The following is a 21,146-nucleotide window of genomic DNA, read 5'->3' on the forward strand; positions in this document are numbered from 1 at the left end:
AGTTGTGCTGTTCACGAGTCAAGACTGAATTCACTTGTTTGCTCTTCAGCATCTTGAGTACATTTGCTTTTCTGCAGCGTGCGTGTGCGTGTTTGCTTTTCCATTTCTGTGTGTTGGAATGAGAGCTCATGCACTCACCTGTTTGGGGATCGACAGAGAAGTACTGCTGGCCCTGCACCAGTGTGTACACTAGCTTGGCGCTGTTCCCGTATGTCGGGTCATCAGCATCTGTCGCTGTCACCTGGATTATAGACGTGCCTGCAGGGAAGGTAGAGAAGGAAGAGGAAGGACAGCGGTGAGGACGAAAGGCAACTTGATATCAGACAAGAAATGAAAAGAAAGAAAGGAGAAAAATAAGCAGCCAGGTATAACAAGAGAAAATAAACAAAAGCAAAACTGGAGCTAAAGCAGATGACAATAGTACTTTAAGAGAATAAAAAAAGCCTTTTTCAATCAATCTCTTTGCAACAGCAGTGTGACACACACACATACTCATCTTCCCTCCTGCCACTCACCTCCCTCCCCACCCCCTTGATTCTCTCTGTCTCACTTCATTTCTCTTCATCTTCGTCTCCAATTCCCCCTTGCTCCTACTCTCAATCAGCCCGTCTGTCTCTTCAGCAGGCCTCCCTCTCATTCCCTTAAATCTTCTTTCTACGGATCACCGAGTGTCAATTTGGAAAGAATATTTTCTTAATTTGTCAGCAAAAATAAGAGTATATATGAATATATGGATGGCAGTAAGTACATTTCATTTGTTGTGTATTTGCAGCGGTCTGTATTTGTACATAAGTGCAGGCAGAATGACAATCCCAGAGGAACTCCAGTCAGACAAGGAGGGAGGCAGCAGCTGGTAGCTGGTGAGGAAAAAAAAGAGGGGGGGTGGGGTGGACTGTATGTTTGTACGAACATGTGTGTGTGTGTGTGTGTGTGTGTCCATGTGTGTGTAGGGGCTGGAGGGCGTGGGGAACTGGGAACTGGGGGCATACGATCAACTGATTACTGTACTAATCTCCTGCAGGTATTTACGAATCACAGATGGCAGACAATGTGAAAAAAAATGTGTTCCACAGAAAAATGTTTTACACAAGACAAGCTTTAGAAACAGGCTGCTAAATGAGTGAACCCTATCCTTTGAGGCTCCTGTAGTTTAGGTCGTTTGTTATGTTTAAGATGTGATGTGTTATTGGGAGAACTACAAAGGATCCTTCCAATATTTTCATACCAAAGGAGAAGAAATGCCAAGAAAAGAAAAGGTTTAAATATCATTTCATTCAAAATAGAGCATGGAAAATAGACTAAATAGACATTTCATGAAAAATATTTGCTTATTTCAAATTTGATGGAAGCAAAAAAAGGTCAACAAAAGGCTGGGGGGAAAAAACAGCTGAAGGAACATGTTGTAACTAATCAGGGTAACTGGCAAAAGGTCAATGACATGATTGAGTTTGAAAAGAGCACCGTAGTGAGGCAGAGTCTCTCAAAACTAAAGCCAGGCAGAATTCAGCAATCTGCAAAAAAAAAAAAGTGCATCTACAAATAATGGAGTCATTTCAGAATGATGTTCCTCAGCGTAAAATTGCAAAGACTTTGAATATCCCGTCATCTGCAGTGAATGATATTATCAAAAGATTCGGAGAGTCTGGAAACATTTTACACGAGACACCAATGAAAATCAATGCTGAATGCTCGTGATCTTTGGGATCTTTAGACAGGACTGCTTTAAAAACAGGCATGAAAAAGAAATAAATCACAGCAGGGGCACATCTCCAGAAATCAATGTTTGTGAGCACTGTTCAATGTGTCATCCATCAAGCTGCAGTTGTTTGGGTTTTTTATTGTTTTTTATTTTTTTCTAACCTCACCTTGGATGCTGTGGTGGAGCAGGTGGAGCAGGAGTCCCATGTGAGATCGTTGGCATCCTTGGTCTTATTTTTTGTGAGGATAAGGAAAATATCATTTTCCAAATACAACCTCCCCCACTTCAACATATTCCTGGCAAGTTGTCAGTATGTGGTCTGTTGGGAGTGAGACTGGCTGGTGTGGATCAAAGATACTTTGATAAAACATGTTTGTGGAAAGATAAAATAGATGTGTACATCTGAAATAGCTGAGACGATATCATATATATATATGAGCTACAATATGCTCTAAAACTAGCTATAATATGCAGCTGTGCGTTCAACCTACTATTAACATAAGATGAAATCAGCAAAAAAGTCCTTTTTCTGCTTAATGAGTAGTTATATACATATATTTTGAAAGAAGTCACAGTTTTGGAAACTTCGTCTAAACTTTTTTTGCAGTTGAAACTGAACATGAGCCTATTGGTAATAAACGTTTGGTCAAGAAGCTGAACAGCGGGTACACACAACCTCAGTTACCTAACTGGATCAAAGCTGTGTGAAAGCTGTGGTGTAGTATGTTTCCAATGTCCTCTGAAAAATTTGTCTGATCACCTGAGGATCTGAGTTGCAGTACACTTTGGGTTGCACAGATAATTGTGCCTCCTAACTACACGCTTGAGTTCTGAGTGTGTTGTTCATTTGCTCTGCTGCTGCCCCAAGGAAATGCTGAGGCTGCTCGCAGCTGCAAATTATTAAAACAAATTGTAGGGGGCTGTGAGACACTGTGTAATGTCTTGGAAAACAAGAAAATCATAATTAGATATCTATAGTCATATATCTATAATATCTTGGTTTTCTGTTTTTCTTTTTCTGCATTAAGCTTGGATTGTGAGAGAAGTTATTCCATGACAGAAACCATCGACTCCATGTTTTTAATTGGGAAAAAAAACTTCTTTGTTAGTTCACAGCACTTCAAGTGCATCATTTTCATACAGAGCAGGACACAATAACAGATTGTAATATTGATGAGAAAATTAGAAAGATGGGCAGATGTCACTATGTAAATGTACTTTCTGGTGTGAGCTGAAACTGTGGCTTTGAGGAATCTCTCTGACCTTGTTGTGTTCATTTAGATAGTATAGATAACAAATACCAAAAGTAAAATTCAAGGCGGAGCTTATACGTTCTAACTTTCAGCTCACCATATACTGATGCTTGAACAGGAACCCTGGATCACTTTTCATCAATCAAACGCTTACTGAATAGTCTGAGTTGTAATCCTGAGAGTTTAACTGCACAGCTGTAACAGCATAGGTGCTATCATCTCGACAACAATCTTTCATAAGATCCTGTATCGCATGCAAAACTTTGTGAGTTCCTCTCGAGTAACAGTTTTCTCAAATGTCGTTTTGCCACATTCATATATAAGCTAACGAGCATGTATGATAGCGTAAAAACCAAACAGAGGTGAATAGGAGCAGTTGAAATACCGATATATGGTCTGACAGAGGGCAGGCGCTACCACCACAACTCAAAGAGTTTTCTCTCATTTTTCTCAAAGGTTGTGAAAAACATTGAGGTGCTGCAGCTTATTAATGGAAGTAATACAATGGAAGAGGAAAGTTTGGACAGCTGGTTATTTGTTTATTTGACAAAGCAAGGTGTGCTGTTCCCATACGTAGATGTTGCTGGGTCTGAACTTTTCTTTGCTGTTGCAAAATGTTATGGAAAAAGCAGAAAGGGCTCATCCACTGGACAGAACGCCAACATATTCAGCTGCTGCCTGATTAAGGGACGAATAAAATGCATGTCCTATACTGTTTTTACACCAAAGGTAGCATGTTTTAACCCGCTAAAACAAGCCAATTAAATTATTCTAATTGCCATTATTCTGATTAGCTCTACACAGAATCACTGAGAGTGAGCTTCCGGCTGTGCGGCAAACTGATAAAAATCAATCAGTCAATGGATATCGTTTTCCCATCGATGCTGATCGGCGCTGAAGACGATAAATATCCATGACTAATGGAGTCATTTGACTGGTTGCCAATTGATCGCCCACTTTGGTCAACGCTAGTTGTTAGTGGGTGTTATAGATTTTTTGGCCTATGAAAAAAAGGCTTCAAAGTGCCATTGGTTTTGGTTTTGCATTTTCAGAAGCCACTTGGTTAGATTTTGGCAACAAAACTATTTGTTTAGCTCTGAGAAAACATCATATTTTGTATTCATATTTGCCCAATGACAATAACAGTCACATGCAATTTTGTACTTTTCCAACAAGCTTTTCCTCCATTTTTTTGGGTTACTATGGCGACATCTCCAGTGACAGTTATGTTAATTTCAGAGAAAGAAATTAGCTTTGTTTTTATGCTTTGTTAATTATTATTTTCAACTCATGTTCAGTTCTGTATTTTCCCTATTGATTCCATTTTCGAGCAACTCGAGAGATTAAAGCTCTGTTAAATTTAAATGGGAAAAGGTTTTTCCCAGAGCACTCATCACTTAAACCAGTTCACTCACAGACAAGTGTGTCATTCTGAATCTCTTTAGGTTGAGGGTACAGAAGCAAATAAGTGGACAGAAATGTGTTATTTGATAGCAATTAAAAAATAATCAAACTTCATACACTATTTGAGGCTTTGAGGTTGATGCAACAAGTGCAAAGCAGAGGAAAGCTCATTGGTATGTACACGCAGACAGCTAAACTTCACAAAGATCAAATATTCACACTGCCACTCATCCTACTTGAATGTTCTTACTAAAAGACGCCTGTCCTCTGTGCAGAGAGAGAACAAATCTAGGAATCCCTAGTTTATACGAATGAGAATCCTAGGTTTAAATGTCAATACTCAAGGTTGAATATCATATTTAAGTCATTCTCCTAGATTACAGATGTGATACACATCTGGAAGGAGCTTTACGCCCAGTTGTATAAAACCAACACAACATTTGTCAGACATGCATTTCGAACAAAGGAAATGGCTCTGTTCCAGCGCAACTTGCTTCAGCATCTCATTGCCGTAGAAGACAAACCCCTCACTCCCCCTCACCCTTGAAGGTCTGTTGCAAGTCTTTGATAGGATCCTCACCAAAGCACTATCTCTTCAGTCACGCATGCTGCAAAGCGCCTTGATAAATATTAAATCGTTGAGTAAATATTGAATCCTTGATTGACTGAACAAGTCAATCTGGAGATTGAGCTGCTGTGAGTTACAGCGGCTCATAAGGCAGTCGATAGGATTAGTAAATACCGCTCGCTTCCATAACCCCTCTCCCTGGACCCTGCCCCGGTAGGCTGCTGGCAGGGTCATTATTCTAATCTGAATTAAACAATTCAGCACAAGAGGGACCTTGATGTTTGGAAAAACCTTCTCAGAGGCAGATGGCAAGGACCTCAGGCCAAATGTGCTGAACTTTTCTAAACTAACCAGTTTAGGCCTGAATTATTTGGAATGATACCCACTTTCTGAAAAATTCAAATGTTTTCCTGAAAGCAATTCTGCTTGCTTTAAAAGCCAGGAGTGCTCCTCAAAGTAGAACTCATTTTAAAGGGCTGAGCGGAGTTTAAATAGAGATTAGAGTACTTTTTGTACATACAAACAGTTTGCCACAGGCACTTTTCAGTCATGACAGGAATTACAATGTCAGACAGTTATTGTCTGACATCTCGCTGCAATATGGGTGCAATAATCTCCACATCTCTGCCCTTCCCTCTGATTTCATTCCTATTCTAAGGATTGCTATCACACTGTGCGGGACAATTTCAGGTTATTGTGGTTGTGACATGTATTCTGTTAGAAGCAAAAAGTTTTAAAAAAATGTTTTGAAAGTGGCAAAGACAAAATCTACTAATTCTAAAATTATTTATCAGTTCTTTCATTCACTCAGATGCTCACTCTTTCTAATTTCTATTTTTCCAATCAGTAGTTTTTGAAGAATGAGTCTAATCAGTCCTGATTAATTAAGCTGATACACTGCAGTAGTGTTTTGACTATTTCAGATGAACCACTGCTTACTTGTTAACAATCAGTTATGCTCATCCTTATGCTTGGCTGACAGGATTTGGGACAAATCACACTGGCCATTTTTTTCCTCTTTAGCAAATTAAATTTATTCAAGTATATTCAACACATTCAAACAGAGGAGATCAGAGTGATAAAGGGCATATTTTAACAAACCTCTTGCTCTGCAAACGTTAATGTGATTGGCAGAATCACTGACTCTTTCTGAAACCCCCTTTTGTTTCAGTGGTGAGGAGTCAACATTCTGTACATGGACTCTCTGGTAGCATCAGACAGTGAAAGCCCTCTGCAGCGTCACTCAGGCAGGTCATTTTTGTGATTTTAAATCTTAACGTGTCAGTGGTTAAAGGAGCAGTTAGAGACTTTACAGAAGCAAAATACTAAAACGATTCATTCAGATGCCATGCTACGAAATCCGCTTACTATGACTAATGATGTCAATGTTGTGACATTCTTTTTCATACAGTTGTAATTCTATCATGTAGATTCTTGTAATTCTAAATATGTTTTATGCAATCTGTTGATTTGTTTCCACAAAATCTCCCTTTAATTTCCCTGCACGCTGCTGCAGCACAGTTTATTTACTCCTTGCTCTGTGACAGTCGGCTCACTTCACACGTAGTTTGCTACTGATAGTTTTGTGCAACATGGCCGCCAATAACAACAACATTGCAGCTATGAAGTAACTGTGCAATAGTACGCGTTCATTCATTCATTCAGCTTAAAATATTGGTGAAATAAAGACAGATAATGCCTTATTTAGAGGCTGCATCATCTGAGCCCTGTTCACTCCGTTATATGGATCGCGAGTTATCTAAATTTCTTCCGAAGGACGCTGACTTTCACCAAACTGCTGTTGGTGAGTAGATAAACGGATTTCATGCCAGAAATAAGGTCTAGGTTTAAAAATACCGGAGTTCCCCTTTAAGGGCTTTATATTTTAAAATTCCATTCTCAAGGAGCATGGTCATGACACCTAAAGCTTATTCAGATTTGCAATTTTATGCTTCCAAATGCATTCAGTATTCTAAGAGAACAACATTGTGCCTCACAAAAACAGTGGTAGGAATTTCAAAATCTTTGTCCTCATGTTTACTGAAGAGTTTGAAGCTCCAATAAATGAGGTTCAAGTTTGAGTCTTGATGGATTTAAAGATGTTTTCCCTTTTTAATGCCAAAAGTGGATGGTTGAATTAATTGAATTTTAACATTCTGCCACTGTATGCCTCACAAAGGTCACTGTGAGTAAAAACTGTAAGCAGATGCAAATATGAGGCTCATGCACAGGTGGGTGTGAGTAAAAACATCAGTATCATTCCAGTTTGTAGTGTATCGCAGCAAAAACTGTTAAAAAATGAAACTGCTTTTTAATGAGTGAGGATAGATTATCCATAGCGGGAGTAAAAAGGTTTCAGTTATGAGAAGTTACATCAACTCCTCATCTTGTTTTAAAGATTATGTCGATGTCCAAATGAGCTGAGAGGAAAATCCAGGCTGCTACAGAACGGAGTCCCAAAGCAGCAAGGCGGAGTTCACTGATCAAATATGAACAGACAGCATTCCTGACAAGCAGATAATGTTTTTAATGTTGCAGCAAACAGAGTGTTTCTGTTTGTACTGCTCATGGCACCATTTTGTTTTAGTATGCCCAAGTAATTAAATAGATTGTGTCCAGCAATATCTTTGTTGTATACATCCACATACATGCAGACCAACGATGAGTGTGGATGCTGAAATAAACACAACAGCCTCTTAAGGCCATTTAGATGATTACATAACGTGGGGGCTCCCCATAATAACAACAACAGCCATATTAGCATTACCATAACCCACACTGTTAAGCTGTATATAATCACAGCCTGCAAGTCTTTTAAATTAGTGACTGCAGACGGAGCATATGTATTGCAGTGTTCATGCTGTTGTTTCGTGGGTACAGGTATTTAATCAACAAATGGAGAGGGCTTCATATATCCTAAACGCAGCTTCGGTGACAGTGTCATTAAAAACAAGCTATTAATGTAACTTATTACAGATTCTGCCTGCATTCTGTTTCATTTAGATCCCTGTTTGCATTTTGTTTTTGTATTTCGACTTCCACCAACTCAAGCCATGAAATTGCCAGTGAAACTGTGTGATGTTTTAAACTCAAGTTACAGTTTGTGTTTAATTCATTCAGCCTAAATGTAGCATATCTGTATAGAATTCTAATGCAAAATAATGTATAAGACTATCAAAGAAGCTGCTTCATACATGGTGTTTGTACCACGATCTCCCTCTGTGCAGTGGGATACTCCCATTTGCTGGTAAACTGGCTAAGAGCTGGCTTCGAGAGGCAATTCTAAGTTCCTGCATCAGATTACTGCATCTGAATTTCTCGTTCAATCCTACTAAAACATTAGCTGGTCACCATATTGATCTCATACCAGCAATCACACACCTTTCACTTTATTTTCAGAGAGCAGCCAGTGCATATTAAAATAGAACTTACCTGTAATGATGATGACTGATGATGACAACGATGGACATTTAAATTTGGCTTGTTGCATGTGATTGGTCTCACATTACAACTGAGCCACTTTCATTTCTTAAAGAGGAAAGTGGGCAACATTTCATGTCATGAAAGGAATGCTAAAACACTGTGCAGGTAGTGGCTGCACTGCAGCAGGACCACAACAGACAGGCCAGTGGTGTCAATAGAGAAACGCGCAGCCAGCTGGGTTTTTAACTTTGTAAACACAGCAATAAAATGGTCATCCTATTAGCATTTAAATCAGATTTGAATGAAAGAAATTGTTGCCTGATTTAATTTAATATTCAAGATTCTTTTCTACCAGCTTTACCAGCTGCGGGATCAAGACTCTTTAGTTTTGAATAAACTGGCCCTCAGTCATCTTTGATATCTGAAACCATCCACATATCAAACATTTGATATTGCACCACACAGCAATGGTGGCAAGATTTCCCCACTATTCAACATTCATTTCTAGACTTCACTGTGACAAAACTAAAAAGTCTGTGTATAAAACGATTAGGTAGTGTAAATGGAATCCTGGCTAGCAATAATGTTATAGTAGTGCTGTGTTGTATAATGACTAACTGCACCTGTCAAAAATTAATACTGAAGGCATTTATGTCAATAATAATCAGATCATTAAGTTTCAAATATTAGTTCATGTCCCTATATAAATTGTGTCTATGATACGAATCGGATCTGACTTTTAGGTTTTCAATCACTGGTATAATTTGCTTCCAATAATCGATGCTTTGTGGTTTTCTGAATTTTACAGTTTACTGCTGTGGACATTTCTGTGCAGACCACCACTGCAAAGCTGTTGAATAAAATGCTGTCAGACGACTCAACACTCTCAAGACAGAAATAATAAAACATACTGTCTAGCTGTGCTCAAGTGGAACATCCATCATTTTGAAGCTTGACAGCAGTCTCTGGCTGGTACTTTATTTTGATTAAACAGCAAACGAATAAAATGCTACAGCCTTATTTTTGTGTACAGAATGTAACTTAAATAGCCCACTATGTCAAGGTAAGTTGTTATCCCTGTCACTTAGATTGTTTATCATTTGCTTTTGCTCTTATTATTCATAGAAGAGAAAGAACATGAAAGATGAAAGATTCCACAAAGATCCAGACACAACTGAGGCCAAAAGAGCAAACGGTGAACCCTTGCAATTTCTCACATGGTAATTACTTTGCCTTGTCGTGAGCATTTCACAGTCATTAGCTGGTCTGACAACAATAAAGGTGCCTGATGGTCTCTGAGGGACAAATATAATAATCGCTCTGTCATGTTAAATCTAATAATTCACTGCTGTTTGTATGATAGATGCCACACTACAAGCAGTTGTAACTGCTGTAAAGATGAAACCAATTGTGTAGCTGTAGACAACTGAGTAAGGCAGACCCTGACATGTTCATATAATCATTTTTATAAACAGCTAAAAATGGTTGATAATTCATATGCATAGTTCACGGTTTAGTGGCTAAACAGAGACATAAGAAATAAAACTGTCATTTGACAAGAATAAAAGTTTCAATGATCATATGAATATTTTAAGTAAAATGATGACAAAATTTATATTTCATATTATAAGTGAATACAATTTAAGTGTAGAGTTCTAGGTTGAGGTTAGGCACTAGAACTACTGCATGAAAATGACACAATTACAGTTTAGCTTTTAAATCCCTGAATGTTCCTCACAGAACATGATATGTGATGATATGAGGGAGATACATATTTTAGAAGAGAAATGACAAATTACCAATTGTCCACAGTTTCAAAAGAGTGACCTTTTTTGGGTGTATTTTACAAACATGTATTTTACAAAGAGCAGTTTTAGAAGCACTGTGCAACAAGGCTAGCTTTGACTAAAGCTGCTAGATGCCCATGCTCATATGCCTGATAAATCCATGCTTGTAAACCAATTAACTGGTTAGCCACTTAGTTAAGTAGCAAGTACCGTAATTATACTGGTGTTATAAGTGTGCTGATATACAGTTGAAGTCTTGAGTCAGAATCATTTTAGCATGTGGCTCTAGCTGACAAAAGCATGCAGGCTAAATTTGGTAACAGCGAGTTAGCTGAACTCTTACGCATGAATAGGTGATGTCATGCATTGTCAAATTGAATTGTGGATCCTTTGCTTTGATATATTAATACTGATTGCAGTGGAAAGTTGAGAAAGGTCAAACTTTTCAAATGGCAACTGAGGCTCTAGCTAATCAATTGTGACTGATTGTTGCCATAGGTCCAAACTTCAGTGATCAAGAGTTAATTCATTGTGTCTCTGTTGATCCTGCCTTAAAGAGCAGTCACAGCTTGGGAAAAGATTTGTACACATTCAATAATATTGATCATTATCTATATGTGAAATTAGCCTGACCTTTTCACTATTCATCTATCAGCATATGTTTTGTTCCTTTCAGTATGTACTTCAGAATTGCTGATTCAATTTGAGGATCTTTAGCCCAAATCTTCTAAACTGATTCCCCACCCTGCTTCCAATACCTATATTTGCCATCTCAGGCACGGTGGCGCTGTAGGGTCCTTCCTCAAAGACAGGAGGGTTGTCGTTGATGTCCTGCACCCGAATTATGAACTGCGATGAGGGTTCCAAAGCACGGTCAGTCTGCCTGTCAGTGGCCGTGGCGATTAGACGGTATTCATCCTTCTCTTCTCGGTCCAGTGGCTTGGTGACGTGGATGTTACCCGTTTTTTCATCTATCACAAAGACCGAGCCCGCCCCCTCACCTCGTAGAACATATTTAGTTCGACCATCGTTCCTGTCCATGTCAGTGTGGAGCTAGGTGTGAGGAGAGGAGAAAGAGAAAAGAGGAAGGATGGCAGGCCAGGTGGAGCCAAGATAAAGTCAATGAGTGGAAATGAAATGGAATGTTGTGAGAGGTAGGGATAGAGAAGAATGTAAAGGGAGAAAAGAAAGACAAGAGTAAATGCCAGTTACAAATTAAGGTTGTTTTTTTCAAGACAGGTATTGAAGACAAAGCAAGTAGATTATTCTCTGCATGCCTCGTTGACATAATGAATTTAAACAGAAGCAGACAAAAGAAATGTGTGCCTGCATATAATACGATACCTATCTCACACACAGACTTCCTGTCACAGTTTTTTGCCATTGTTCAGGGCTTTATCTTTTTATTTCTGCAGTACTGTATGAGCAGTCATGAATCTGGAATCTCCTTAATCTGTAGGATATCCAGAACACAAGGTCTCCTGCTCAAACTGAAATCCCTCATCCCACCAGTTGTGGATGGCGACAGCTTCATATGCAGTGCTTTGCCTATTTGATGAAAGCACCTAATCAAAGGAATAATGAACAGTAGGTCAATCAATTATTCCCTTGCTAATAGGTATGTATGAGTTAGGGTGTAGGGTTGTGTGGCAGTGGGACATTTCGTATCGATCATAGCCAAGTGTTGCGTTTTATTGGATCAGCGCCTGGTGGGAAGGCAGTGCAGCAGAGCAACCAGCATCCACTCATGCAGGGAGAGGTAATATCAGGGAAGGCTCCACACTGTCCTCTGCCCCCGACGAGACAGACAAGTCAGCGGGACGCGGCGAGCACATCTAGATTCAATCTCATTACCCCACACCTACGTGGATTGAATAGCAACTGTGACCAAAAAAGAGAGCGCTAAATTAGGCGCCACTCACAAGAAAGTGTGACATTGTGACTTTCTATGTAGAGACAGGGGAGATCCAGCTGGAGGGGGGGTGAGGTTTTAGCTCAGAAAAGCGTTGTTGCATGGCAACAGCTAAGCACATTTGCTAAATGAAATGAGAAGGGATACTGTGAAATGTTCATTTACTTGGAGGATTGCCATTTTCGATGGGGGGAAGTGGCACAGACATGCCAGCCTCCTGGGGGGTAAACGGGTGTTTACAAGGCTGTTTGTAACTAAGAAAGCAGTCATGAGTCCAGAATATCAACTGAAAGCCAAAAACATCTGAGCAAAGAGGCAAAACTTTAAATTTAAACCATACTTGACTTTAGGAAGATCCTTTCATTTAAATTTAAATCAAGTGAAGTGGAAATCGAAAAAGCAGAATCACCAGCATTAAACCGAGCCATGCAAAAACTTAAGAAAGATCGCGTATCCATCACAATCATTTTAAAAGCGGAAGTTATCACTTTGCATGGAATGAGTGATTCTCTACCACCTTTCAGAGCACGGTACTTTGTGTTTGCTTTCGAGATGTCTTCAAGAAAATTGCAAGGGCAAGTTGACCTTTTTCAGCTGGATGTTGTTTGCTTCTCCTGGTGAGCAGTGGGGAAAAGATTTGGATTTGTTTGCTCCACTTCATGGTGACAGTTTCAAGAACAAGGCCCAGTTGGAGGGAGACTGAAGCTAAGTATCAAGGCTGTTCCAACACTGAAAAGGCACAAGTCTGATGTGCCTTAGATGTACGAACAAATTTATGATTATATTGAGTATAAATGCACCTAAGGAGGCTAACGATACCCTGTGGTAATAAAGTATTCACAAGACTACTAAACTTATTCATTTGTTGCTTCTAAAACCCCTTAGAAACACGGAGTTTCTCACACAGTAGATACTGTTCATTGTTCGTCATGCTGCTCATTTTGATGTTCAGGATCCAATTCTGCTTGATCTCATTTATTGTCGTGCTTGAAAACATAGCGTGTTTTTCAAGGTGTTTTCCTGTTTATGTGTTGTCTTAGCTTCTTAGCTGGCAACTCCAATAGTGGGTGGTCACGAGTCCCTGTTATCCCCTTCCCCACCACTTCAGCAAACCTCCAGAATTCAATCAATAAGAAGACACTTTAGCCAGATCCTCTCATTCCCAGATAGAGGCTCCCCCCTCGCTCTGAACTAATTCCAAACTTTTTGGAGGTATAAAGTGTGCAGAGCTAATCTAGAGGAACCTAAGATGAGGAATTAAATTACTGGAAATGTCATCATACCATGTCCACTTTAAAAGGGTTCAGGTATTTTCAGCGATACTACAAACAACCTCAAACATGTTCATGCTAGCTGAAATGATGTAAGTTACACCCCATTCAAAATGTTTTGAATATCAAACGACTCAAACCAAGTAGTTGGTGACATGTGACATGCAGAACCAATAGCTATCACTTTAGAGGGCCTGCTTCTCAAAACAAAATGGAACCACAACTAAAACCAAAGTCAACATGGAGCTCTTTTCCAGCTTGTAGGGTTCTTTTTGACTCTGGTTTTGACTCTGGCCTGAATAGTCCTTTTGTTGTAGGCTTTGTTAATTATGAAAGTGTGTGGATTCTTTGTTGGAAGAAAACGTGGAAGTTTACCTTAGGCTAAATCTCACTTTTGCAATTGGGTGTTACTGGGTGAGATAGATCCCCCATTCAATTACTAAAGATGGGAAAGAGCTAGTACTTCAAAAGCTCACATGCAGTATCATAAGCTTGCGAAAAGCCCAACTGCACAACATTAACACAGAAGCTCAGATTACAACATAAAGTCTGCAAAGTCTTTCCTAGTCAAGAACGCCCTGAAGTGTTAGAGTAACAAATGTGCGTTTGAGTTTGTCTTTTTCTAAATATACAATACAATTACTGGTACACTTTTGGTAGCTTTCTCCCTCTTACTGAAAGGATGCTATAGTTAGTTTGACACTTGCAGGAGTAAACACATAGTGACAAGTCTTCAGGGCTGAAAACACAGAATGACAACATACACTAAACCTTCTGTAACAACTCCCGAGGCCAACCTAATGTCTGGTCTTCATTTGTGTACCTGACATGTCTTGTTAGAAAAATTTACATTTTAATCAAAATGTAGCCAAAAACACTACTTTTACGTCAGCCCCTATTTACACCCCTTTGGAAACCACATACAAATGATGTATGAGCGTGTTAAGGGTACAAGTCTTCGTCTTGTCAGAATGCAGACCAAGAAAGCTGCTACTGAAGCCACATATTTAAGTTAATCATGCTGCAAGGATGTTTTTGAAAACATTTGACTGACATTTTGTTACTGCAATACTACTGTGAAAATAGGCCAAGCCCCTGGTCTTCCTAGAAAAGTCTCTAACCCTCAATAATCTGTGATTGCAGTTCTGTGAAAAGGAAAGTCCATGCTATTCAAATTTTAAGGTTTTCTATGTCAGCACATAATAATATATAATTTGTTCCTAACCAGATGTCAACATCGGGTACATAAAATCTCAAATGAACAACAATTCATTGCAAATTACAACTATCATTTATTTGAAAAAAACTGAGACAAAATGCAGAATGCAGTGCTGCTATTCAAATACACTTGAATAACTAATCACCAGCTAATGTGAGCACCTCGATAAAAGTGGAAGTTGTGTTAGCTTTCTGGCATTTAGGTGTGTATCAACAATGCCACAGAGGTAAGACACTAGCGACGATCTTAGACAAGCTGTTGTTGCTGCCCATCAATCCGTATAGTTATGAGGACATTTTCAAACAATTTACACACATCAGTATGTACATACATCAGCTGTGAGAAAGGTTGTTCACAAGTGTACAACATTCAGGCAGCTGCCAATCTTTCCAGGAGTGGACGTCCATGCAAGTTCCCCCAAAGTCAGACATTCCAATACTTTACGAACTGCGAGAAAAAAACAAGAGCTACATCTCATCTGAGCAAACCGGGAACAATTTCTTTTGGACAGACCAGACCAACGTGGAGATGTCTGGTCATAATGCACAGCAGCATGTTTGGAGAAAACTAAACACAGCATATCAGCACAAACACCTCATACCAACTGTCAAGCACGGTGGTGGAGGGATAATGATTTGGGCTTGTATTGTAGCCACAGGGCTTGGACACCTTGCAGTATTGAGTCGACAAATGAACTCCTCTGTATAACAAAGTATTTTATAGTAAAAAAGCACATAGAACAGGGTAAGCATGCTTTATGGGTGACTGCTGGCCTGGGTTGGTTAGCCATATGGTCTTCCATCCGGAGCTGTGGTCACTTTGCATGTGAGTGTTCTTTCAGCATTGACAAGAAATAACAATCATATCCACAATCATACTCACATCTACAAAAGAATAGGGTAGGCATGGGATGCTAACAATGGTCTGTCTGGATTGGTGGCATTGAGTGAGTGTGGGGTAATTGGGTATGCATGGGGCCCCACTGCATCCGTCCTTGTTTGCTGCAGCCCACATTGGGCTCTAATGGCCTCGCTCAGGCCATAGGGGATTGCGAGGTGAGGTCACATGGGTACAACTTCAAGTTTGTTTTCTTATTTTATCTTTTAAATGTATTCTACTACTTTACTCTACTTTCTTTAATATATTGATTTGAATTATTATAACTACTATTGTTATTGGTAGTATTTTGTGCTATTATTACTATTGTTGTTGTTATTATCACTAAGTAGTTCTTGTTACAGTTGTTATGACATGTAAGCTGTCCACAAATGCCCACTTCCTTCAACAGATCCATGCCTATTAAATACCCATTTACTCAGTGTATTATATCAACATTCAAAATGGACTTGTAAGCATATGTTATTCACTCTTTTTTTGTTTTGATGGATGGATAGACAGATGGTAGATAAGAACAGAGTCTCGTGCATATACACATATATGCAAGCCTCAATGCACTGAGGCAATGTTAAAAAAAAGTGGATTGATATTCCCCCACAATGATGTGAGAAACTGATAACGTCATATATAAAAACAATCATTTCACGTTGTTGCTGCTAAATGTGGTTTAGCAAGTTGTTGAATCGTGAGGTGTTCTTCATTTTTTATTCATTGCTACACAGAGGGTTTACTTTCTGTTTCACATGACTGCATATATCTTTTCTCATTATTCCCTTTGCTTCCATTGGACCTGTTCCAGTTCTCATCAGTAAGTCTTGGGCAGCAGGCCCTTAACTGCACAAATTTTGACTAATCACAGCAGGGAAGCGCAGGAGCAACTAATAACATTAAAGATGTCCCAATCATGCGTCTCACTGAGTCATGACAGTGTGACTGTGAGCCACCATGCGCCACACTGGGACTGCGAAAATGAAGCCCTGACATATCAAACCATCATTAATGACATTATTTACACCTCTGCCATCCTGTTGTGACCGGCCAAAATGTGTTTAGCATCCACATATGGCAGTATGCATCCTGTCTAGTGGCTATCACCCAGCTCTTTCTGTTGTTCTTCAGTCAAATGTTCCGCATCCTATTCCTCTAAATGAAACTTTCCTTGTGTAGCCCTGCCTCCACCCTACCAGACAGGCAACTCAGTGATTCCCACTGCACCCTATAAAAAATTGTCTCTGACTGTCGAATGGGTTGAAGCAGATGGCCGCCTCCCCGACTGGTTTTGCTGGAGGTTTGTTTGTCTTGATACTGAGGGAATTGTTGGGCAAAATGCTCTGAGATTACTTTTGTTATCGGGGGTACTATATAAATAAAACTGAATTGATTTGAGCTGAAATTGATTTCACCTCCACTCTAAGACCTGGTTTCCGATTGTCCATCTACTTTTGATGCCAAACAACAACAAAGACATGTAAAAATACGTACAGCCAGTTAGTATGTGAATAGATTCTGTCAAAAACACACTCCGTTGTTACCACTCATCTACATGGATCAAAGACTCTTCAGTGAGCATCTGGAGTCGAATTACACTGCTCAATGCAAAACACATATCACAGCACCATTTATAGTAATATAAAGCAGATGAATTGTCTTTTAATGAGCAGTACTTTTTATGGGCAGCCCTGGAACAATATACCAACCATATCAGGGGCAGTGTTGCAAAAACTGGGGTGAGCCTCATTTTCAAAGTATTTCAAAATGACACAAGAAATGGTATGAAGCACCAGTGACGCAAAAAAATATCAACCCACACACGGTTGAAAATGATTGTGGTAGTGGCTGATGTGTGTATTGATTTGAATATCTTTTACAGGTGTTTCTTTTCCCTAACCGAGCCAATCATTTGCCTTGGCCCATCACCTGTTCAACATCTTGTTCAGGTTCACAGGTTTTCATATTATAACAACCCGTGTACTGCTTTTTGAGAAGTGCTTTGAATTTTGACTTTCACTGAGTTTCACATTCCTTTCATCTTCAGAAGAAGCCAACTGGGGCCAATTGGCCAAAACATCTGACTGGTCAGGACCACCGTGGCAGCGTGGCTCTTCTTCCTCCTTAACGAAGAGCCATTAACAATCAAAGTCTTAACGGCCCTGCAGCTTAACGAGGGGACTTAACGAGCTTCTTAATGAAGCCCCGGCCATCATTACCACAGTGAGTGGTGGCAGTGCTGATTGAAAGCACTACTAAGAGCCATTCTGAAGCATAAGAACCAAGCCTAAGGAAACCAAATCCATTTAAGGCTGACCTCTCCCCTTTATCTGTTCCTCCAGGATTGAGAGGAAAGTATAATAAGGAAAAGCAGTTCACCAGAAATAAAGGTTGTGGATATTTTATAACAGAGGTGGAGCAGATTTGTAATCTTGCGGCCACCTTTCAGTGTAAAAATAACAATATTACATATGATATAACTGCTATCACCATACTGCACATTCACTTATCGTAAACAATGTGGCGTCTCATAAGTCCTGCATCTTTATATCCCCTTTATGCACTATCACATATATCAAAAGCCAAACAATATGAAGCCACTGGCCACAAAAGCCAAATTTAGAGATATGTCACCTCTGCTTGGAAAATGATATAAGCCTGATAAGCTGTCATTTTCATTTTCTTTGATGATGTTGTGTATGCAACACCCAGCCTCTCAAGACTCTAAATCTCTTCAATTATTTATATTATCATAAGGTAATATGCTTATACTCATATAGTCAATTTTACATTTCTGCAATAACCGTAAATCATGAAGCGAGGAGGAAAAGTACTCTCTGCCAACCTCTAAATCTCTTAAATAACTAATATCCCATACACAGAATTTCACATTTATGCTGCATAATCAATCACAAAAACACCAGGAAATGTGTTTTTTTTTCCACAGCTGTGCATTAGCCTAATGAATGTGAATGTTTCCTCCACAAATTCAGCGAGGGTGAGTGTGTGTGGCCGCTGTCCTCGTGTGAGGCTAAAACAAAGCTGAGGTTAAACTTGCAGGAAAAATAATGATGTGGAAAATAGCCTGGCAGCTCACATGGAATGCCAGTGGGTGTACAGCAGCAATGCAGGGCACCGCTGAGCCCTGTGATTGGCAGCGGGGTCCAATTCCCCGATCACATCAGGAAAAGTTTGCAAGGGCATATAGGCAGGTGTTAAAATATCTCCCAATCTCCTCTGCAAGCCCATGGAGGAGGGGAAGCTTTTCATCTTCTCTTTGGTGACTTCAAAAGAGCCGGAGGCCTGCGGAACGACCACAATCTTGGCTGTGTGGTTGCAGAGCTGCGGGATTGGACAGAGCCAGCTCTGTCACATGTGCAGAGGGGTGTCAAGCAGGGCAGAGGGGCGAGGGTCAGCCAATCGATTTGGAGCAGGTCTCCCAATTCAGAGAGATGGCTCGAAATAAAAAAGGCCTCTCAGGGAAAATGGCAAGTAAATTAATTTGGGACATGGCCCGTGAGTTCAGAGAGCCTGTTTCAAATTAAACCGTGCCTTGTGGCCTGCTTACTACCAAGTGGTAGGTAAGCAGGTCATTTTACTCAAGGGGAAGTGTAACTTTTGCATGTGCACATTTGTGTCTGTGTGTGTTCTACGACGTTGTAACCTATGGCTTTCCAGGTGAGTGTGTGAGTTGGCCACACAATCCCCTTAAAGAAAGCAGTGTAATGACTCTGAGTCTCCCTCTAGCATGGCAGAACCTCCACTTGGCAGTGTTAGCCCAGAGTGGACAAAGAGCCAAGGCGTGACGAAGAATATGTGTGTGTGTGTGTGTGTCCGCCTGTGAGTGCCGGCGGCGACTGACCCAGAGACAGAAGAAACAGTTGAGAGCAGGCCAAGACGCGAGTAATCGGGTAATAGAGCACAAACCCAGGCCAACATCTACACAGCAACTAATAATTAAAGTCAACACCTCAGCGGGTTGGCTGTGACCAGCGTTGCCACTAACAGATGCCTTTGCTCCCACTTCAATCTGGGGAACAACAGAGCCACATCTGGGTATCAGGAGAGCAACATATACTAAAAAACAATTAAAACCATATCCAGAACTGCTTTAGGATTGTAAGATGTCAGCACAGTTTCTATTTGTCAGGTTCACACAAGTCAAAAATAAGAAGAACTAATAGAAACTCATTATTATACATATGTTTTATCTTTGTGGTTATAGATTAAGCTGATATAGCTAATGCATAATTAGTCTTTTAGTCATCTACTGTATCTAACAGAAATGTCAATTTATCCTCAGAAGTTACTATTTTGACCACCTTTCCATAGGGAATTTTCTTAGTTGAAAAAATGTTTGACATTTTTCTTGCACATGAAGCAATTGATGGATTTGTTCGTATCATGCTATTGAAAGATTCACTTCCTCTTTAACTTTCAAACAGACTGACTCATATTATCTTTGAGCCCCTTTGTTTTAACACAGGGATAATGGTAACAGTGACTGTGAGCTGCCTCCGATTCCAAACCATAGCCTTTCCTCCTATATGCTTTATAGCTGGTGTGAGTGGGGCTCTCCTCCAGAAAAAAAAAAACTTTCCTTGGTTTACAATAATCATATCTGCTGTAATTGTAGCCAAAAGATTATGATTTGAATTTTTCTCTACAAATATCATTACTTCAAAAGACCCTTTTCTGTATGTTCACTGGCAAACGTAACTTTGCTATTGTTCTTTTCAGTCAGTAAGAGGCTTTTTCCTTATCCAGCTCCCACACAGGATAAATATGTCAAATCTGACTGCTGATGCAGCACTTTGATTCCAGATCCATAATAAAATGAGGGTGTCTTTGGAGATTTCATTCTACTCTTAAGCTGAATCTAATTCTAGAACTCCTTATGTTAGGGACCTAAAGATGTGATGATTGTTTTGTTATTCCTTGTATATTTTTTATACCAATTGATTGAACAGTACTGTGCAAAACTCTTGAGCCAACCCCCAATTCCTTATAGACTGACAGATAAACAGGAAATCAATGCAGCGCTGTATTGAACAATACTTAAACATAAACAGAAATTCATATCATAATGCAAAAACAGACTTTACAAATGGACTTTGCAAACAGACTACAATGCTAATAATCTTGAAAGTCAAAATTTGGTCTGAGTACCTTTATTCTCCAACACAGCCTGAACCCTCTTAAACAAGCTGTCTGTCATTTCTTTATGTAGTCTTCAGGAATAGTTCTCCAGACTTCTTGAAGGACATCCCAAAGCTCTTCTTTGGATGTTTTCAGCCATTTGTTCCATTCTCTGTCAGCATGATCCCACACTGCTTCAGTAATGTTGAGATCCGGCCTCTGAGGAGGATTCTTCCCTCCATAAGACCTGCTGCCACTGATTTTCAGTCCACTTCTTGTGTCACTTGGCATAGCTCAGCCTTTCCTCCCTGTTTCCCTTCCTTAAGAATGGCTTCTTGACAGCCACCCTTCCATGGAGACCATTTCTGATGAGGCTTCAGTGAACAGTAGATGGATCAAGTGAAGGTCCAGATGCATCTCTCAGATCCTGTGTCAGGTTTTTATTGGATTTTTTTCTCCTTTCTTTTCAGGACATCGCTTTCAGATACTGTTTATCTGCTGGAGACAGTTTTTGAGGTCTGCTGCCTTTTATCCTCCATTTGTCCAGTTTCCAAAAATAAATAAGGACAAACTGCACAACATACTG

At 39.8% G+C, this 21,146-nt stretch overlaps 1 protein-coding gene across 1 annotated transcript in view; it reads right to left on the minus strand.

The window, feature by feature from the left end:
• The window catches only part of cdh24b (cadherin 24, type 2b), a 159,591-nt gene that overhangs the window by 66,434 nt on the left and 72,011 nt on the right, over window positions 1-21,146 (minus strand). The window contains exons 4-5 of the mRNA XM_072364084.1: window positions 10,893-11,187; window positions 139-258 (exon numbers count right to left, since the gene is read on the minus strand). Coding sequence (XP_072220185.1) covers window positions 139-258; window positions 10,893-11,187 — 415 coding nt within the window. The remainder of the gene's footprint in view (window positions 1-138; window positions 259-10,892; window positions 11,188-21,146) is intronic.

This window comes from Leuresthes tenuis, unplaced genomic scaffold, assembly GCF_036924035.1.
Source record: "Leuresthes tenuis unplaced genomic scaffold, fLeuTen1.0.hap1 SCAF_14, whole genome shotgun sequence".
Lineage (NCBI taxonomy): Eukaryota > Metazoa > Chordata > Actinopteri > Atheriniformes > Atherinopsidae > Leuresthes > Leuresthes tenuis.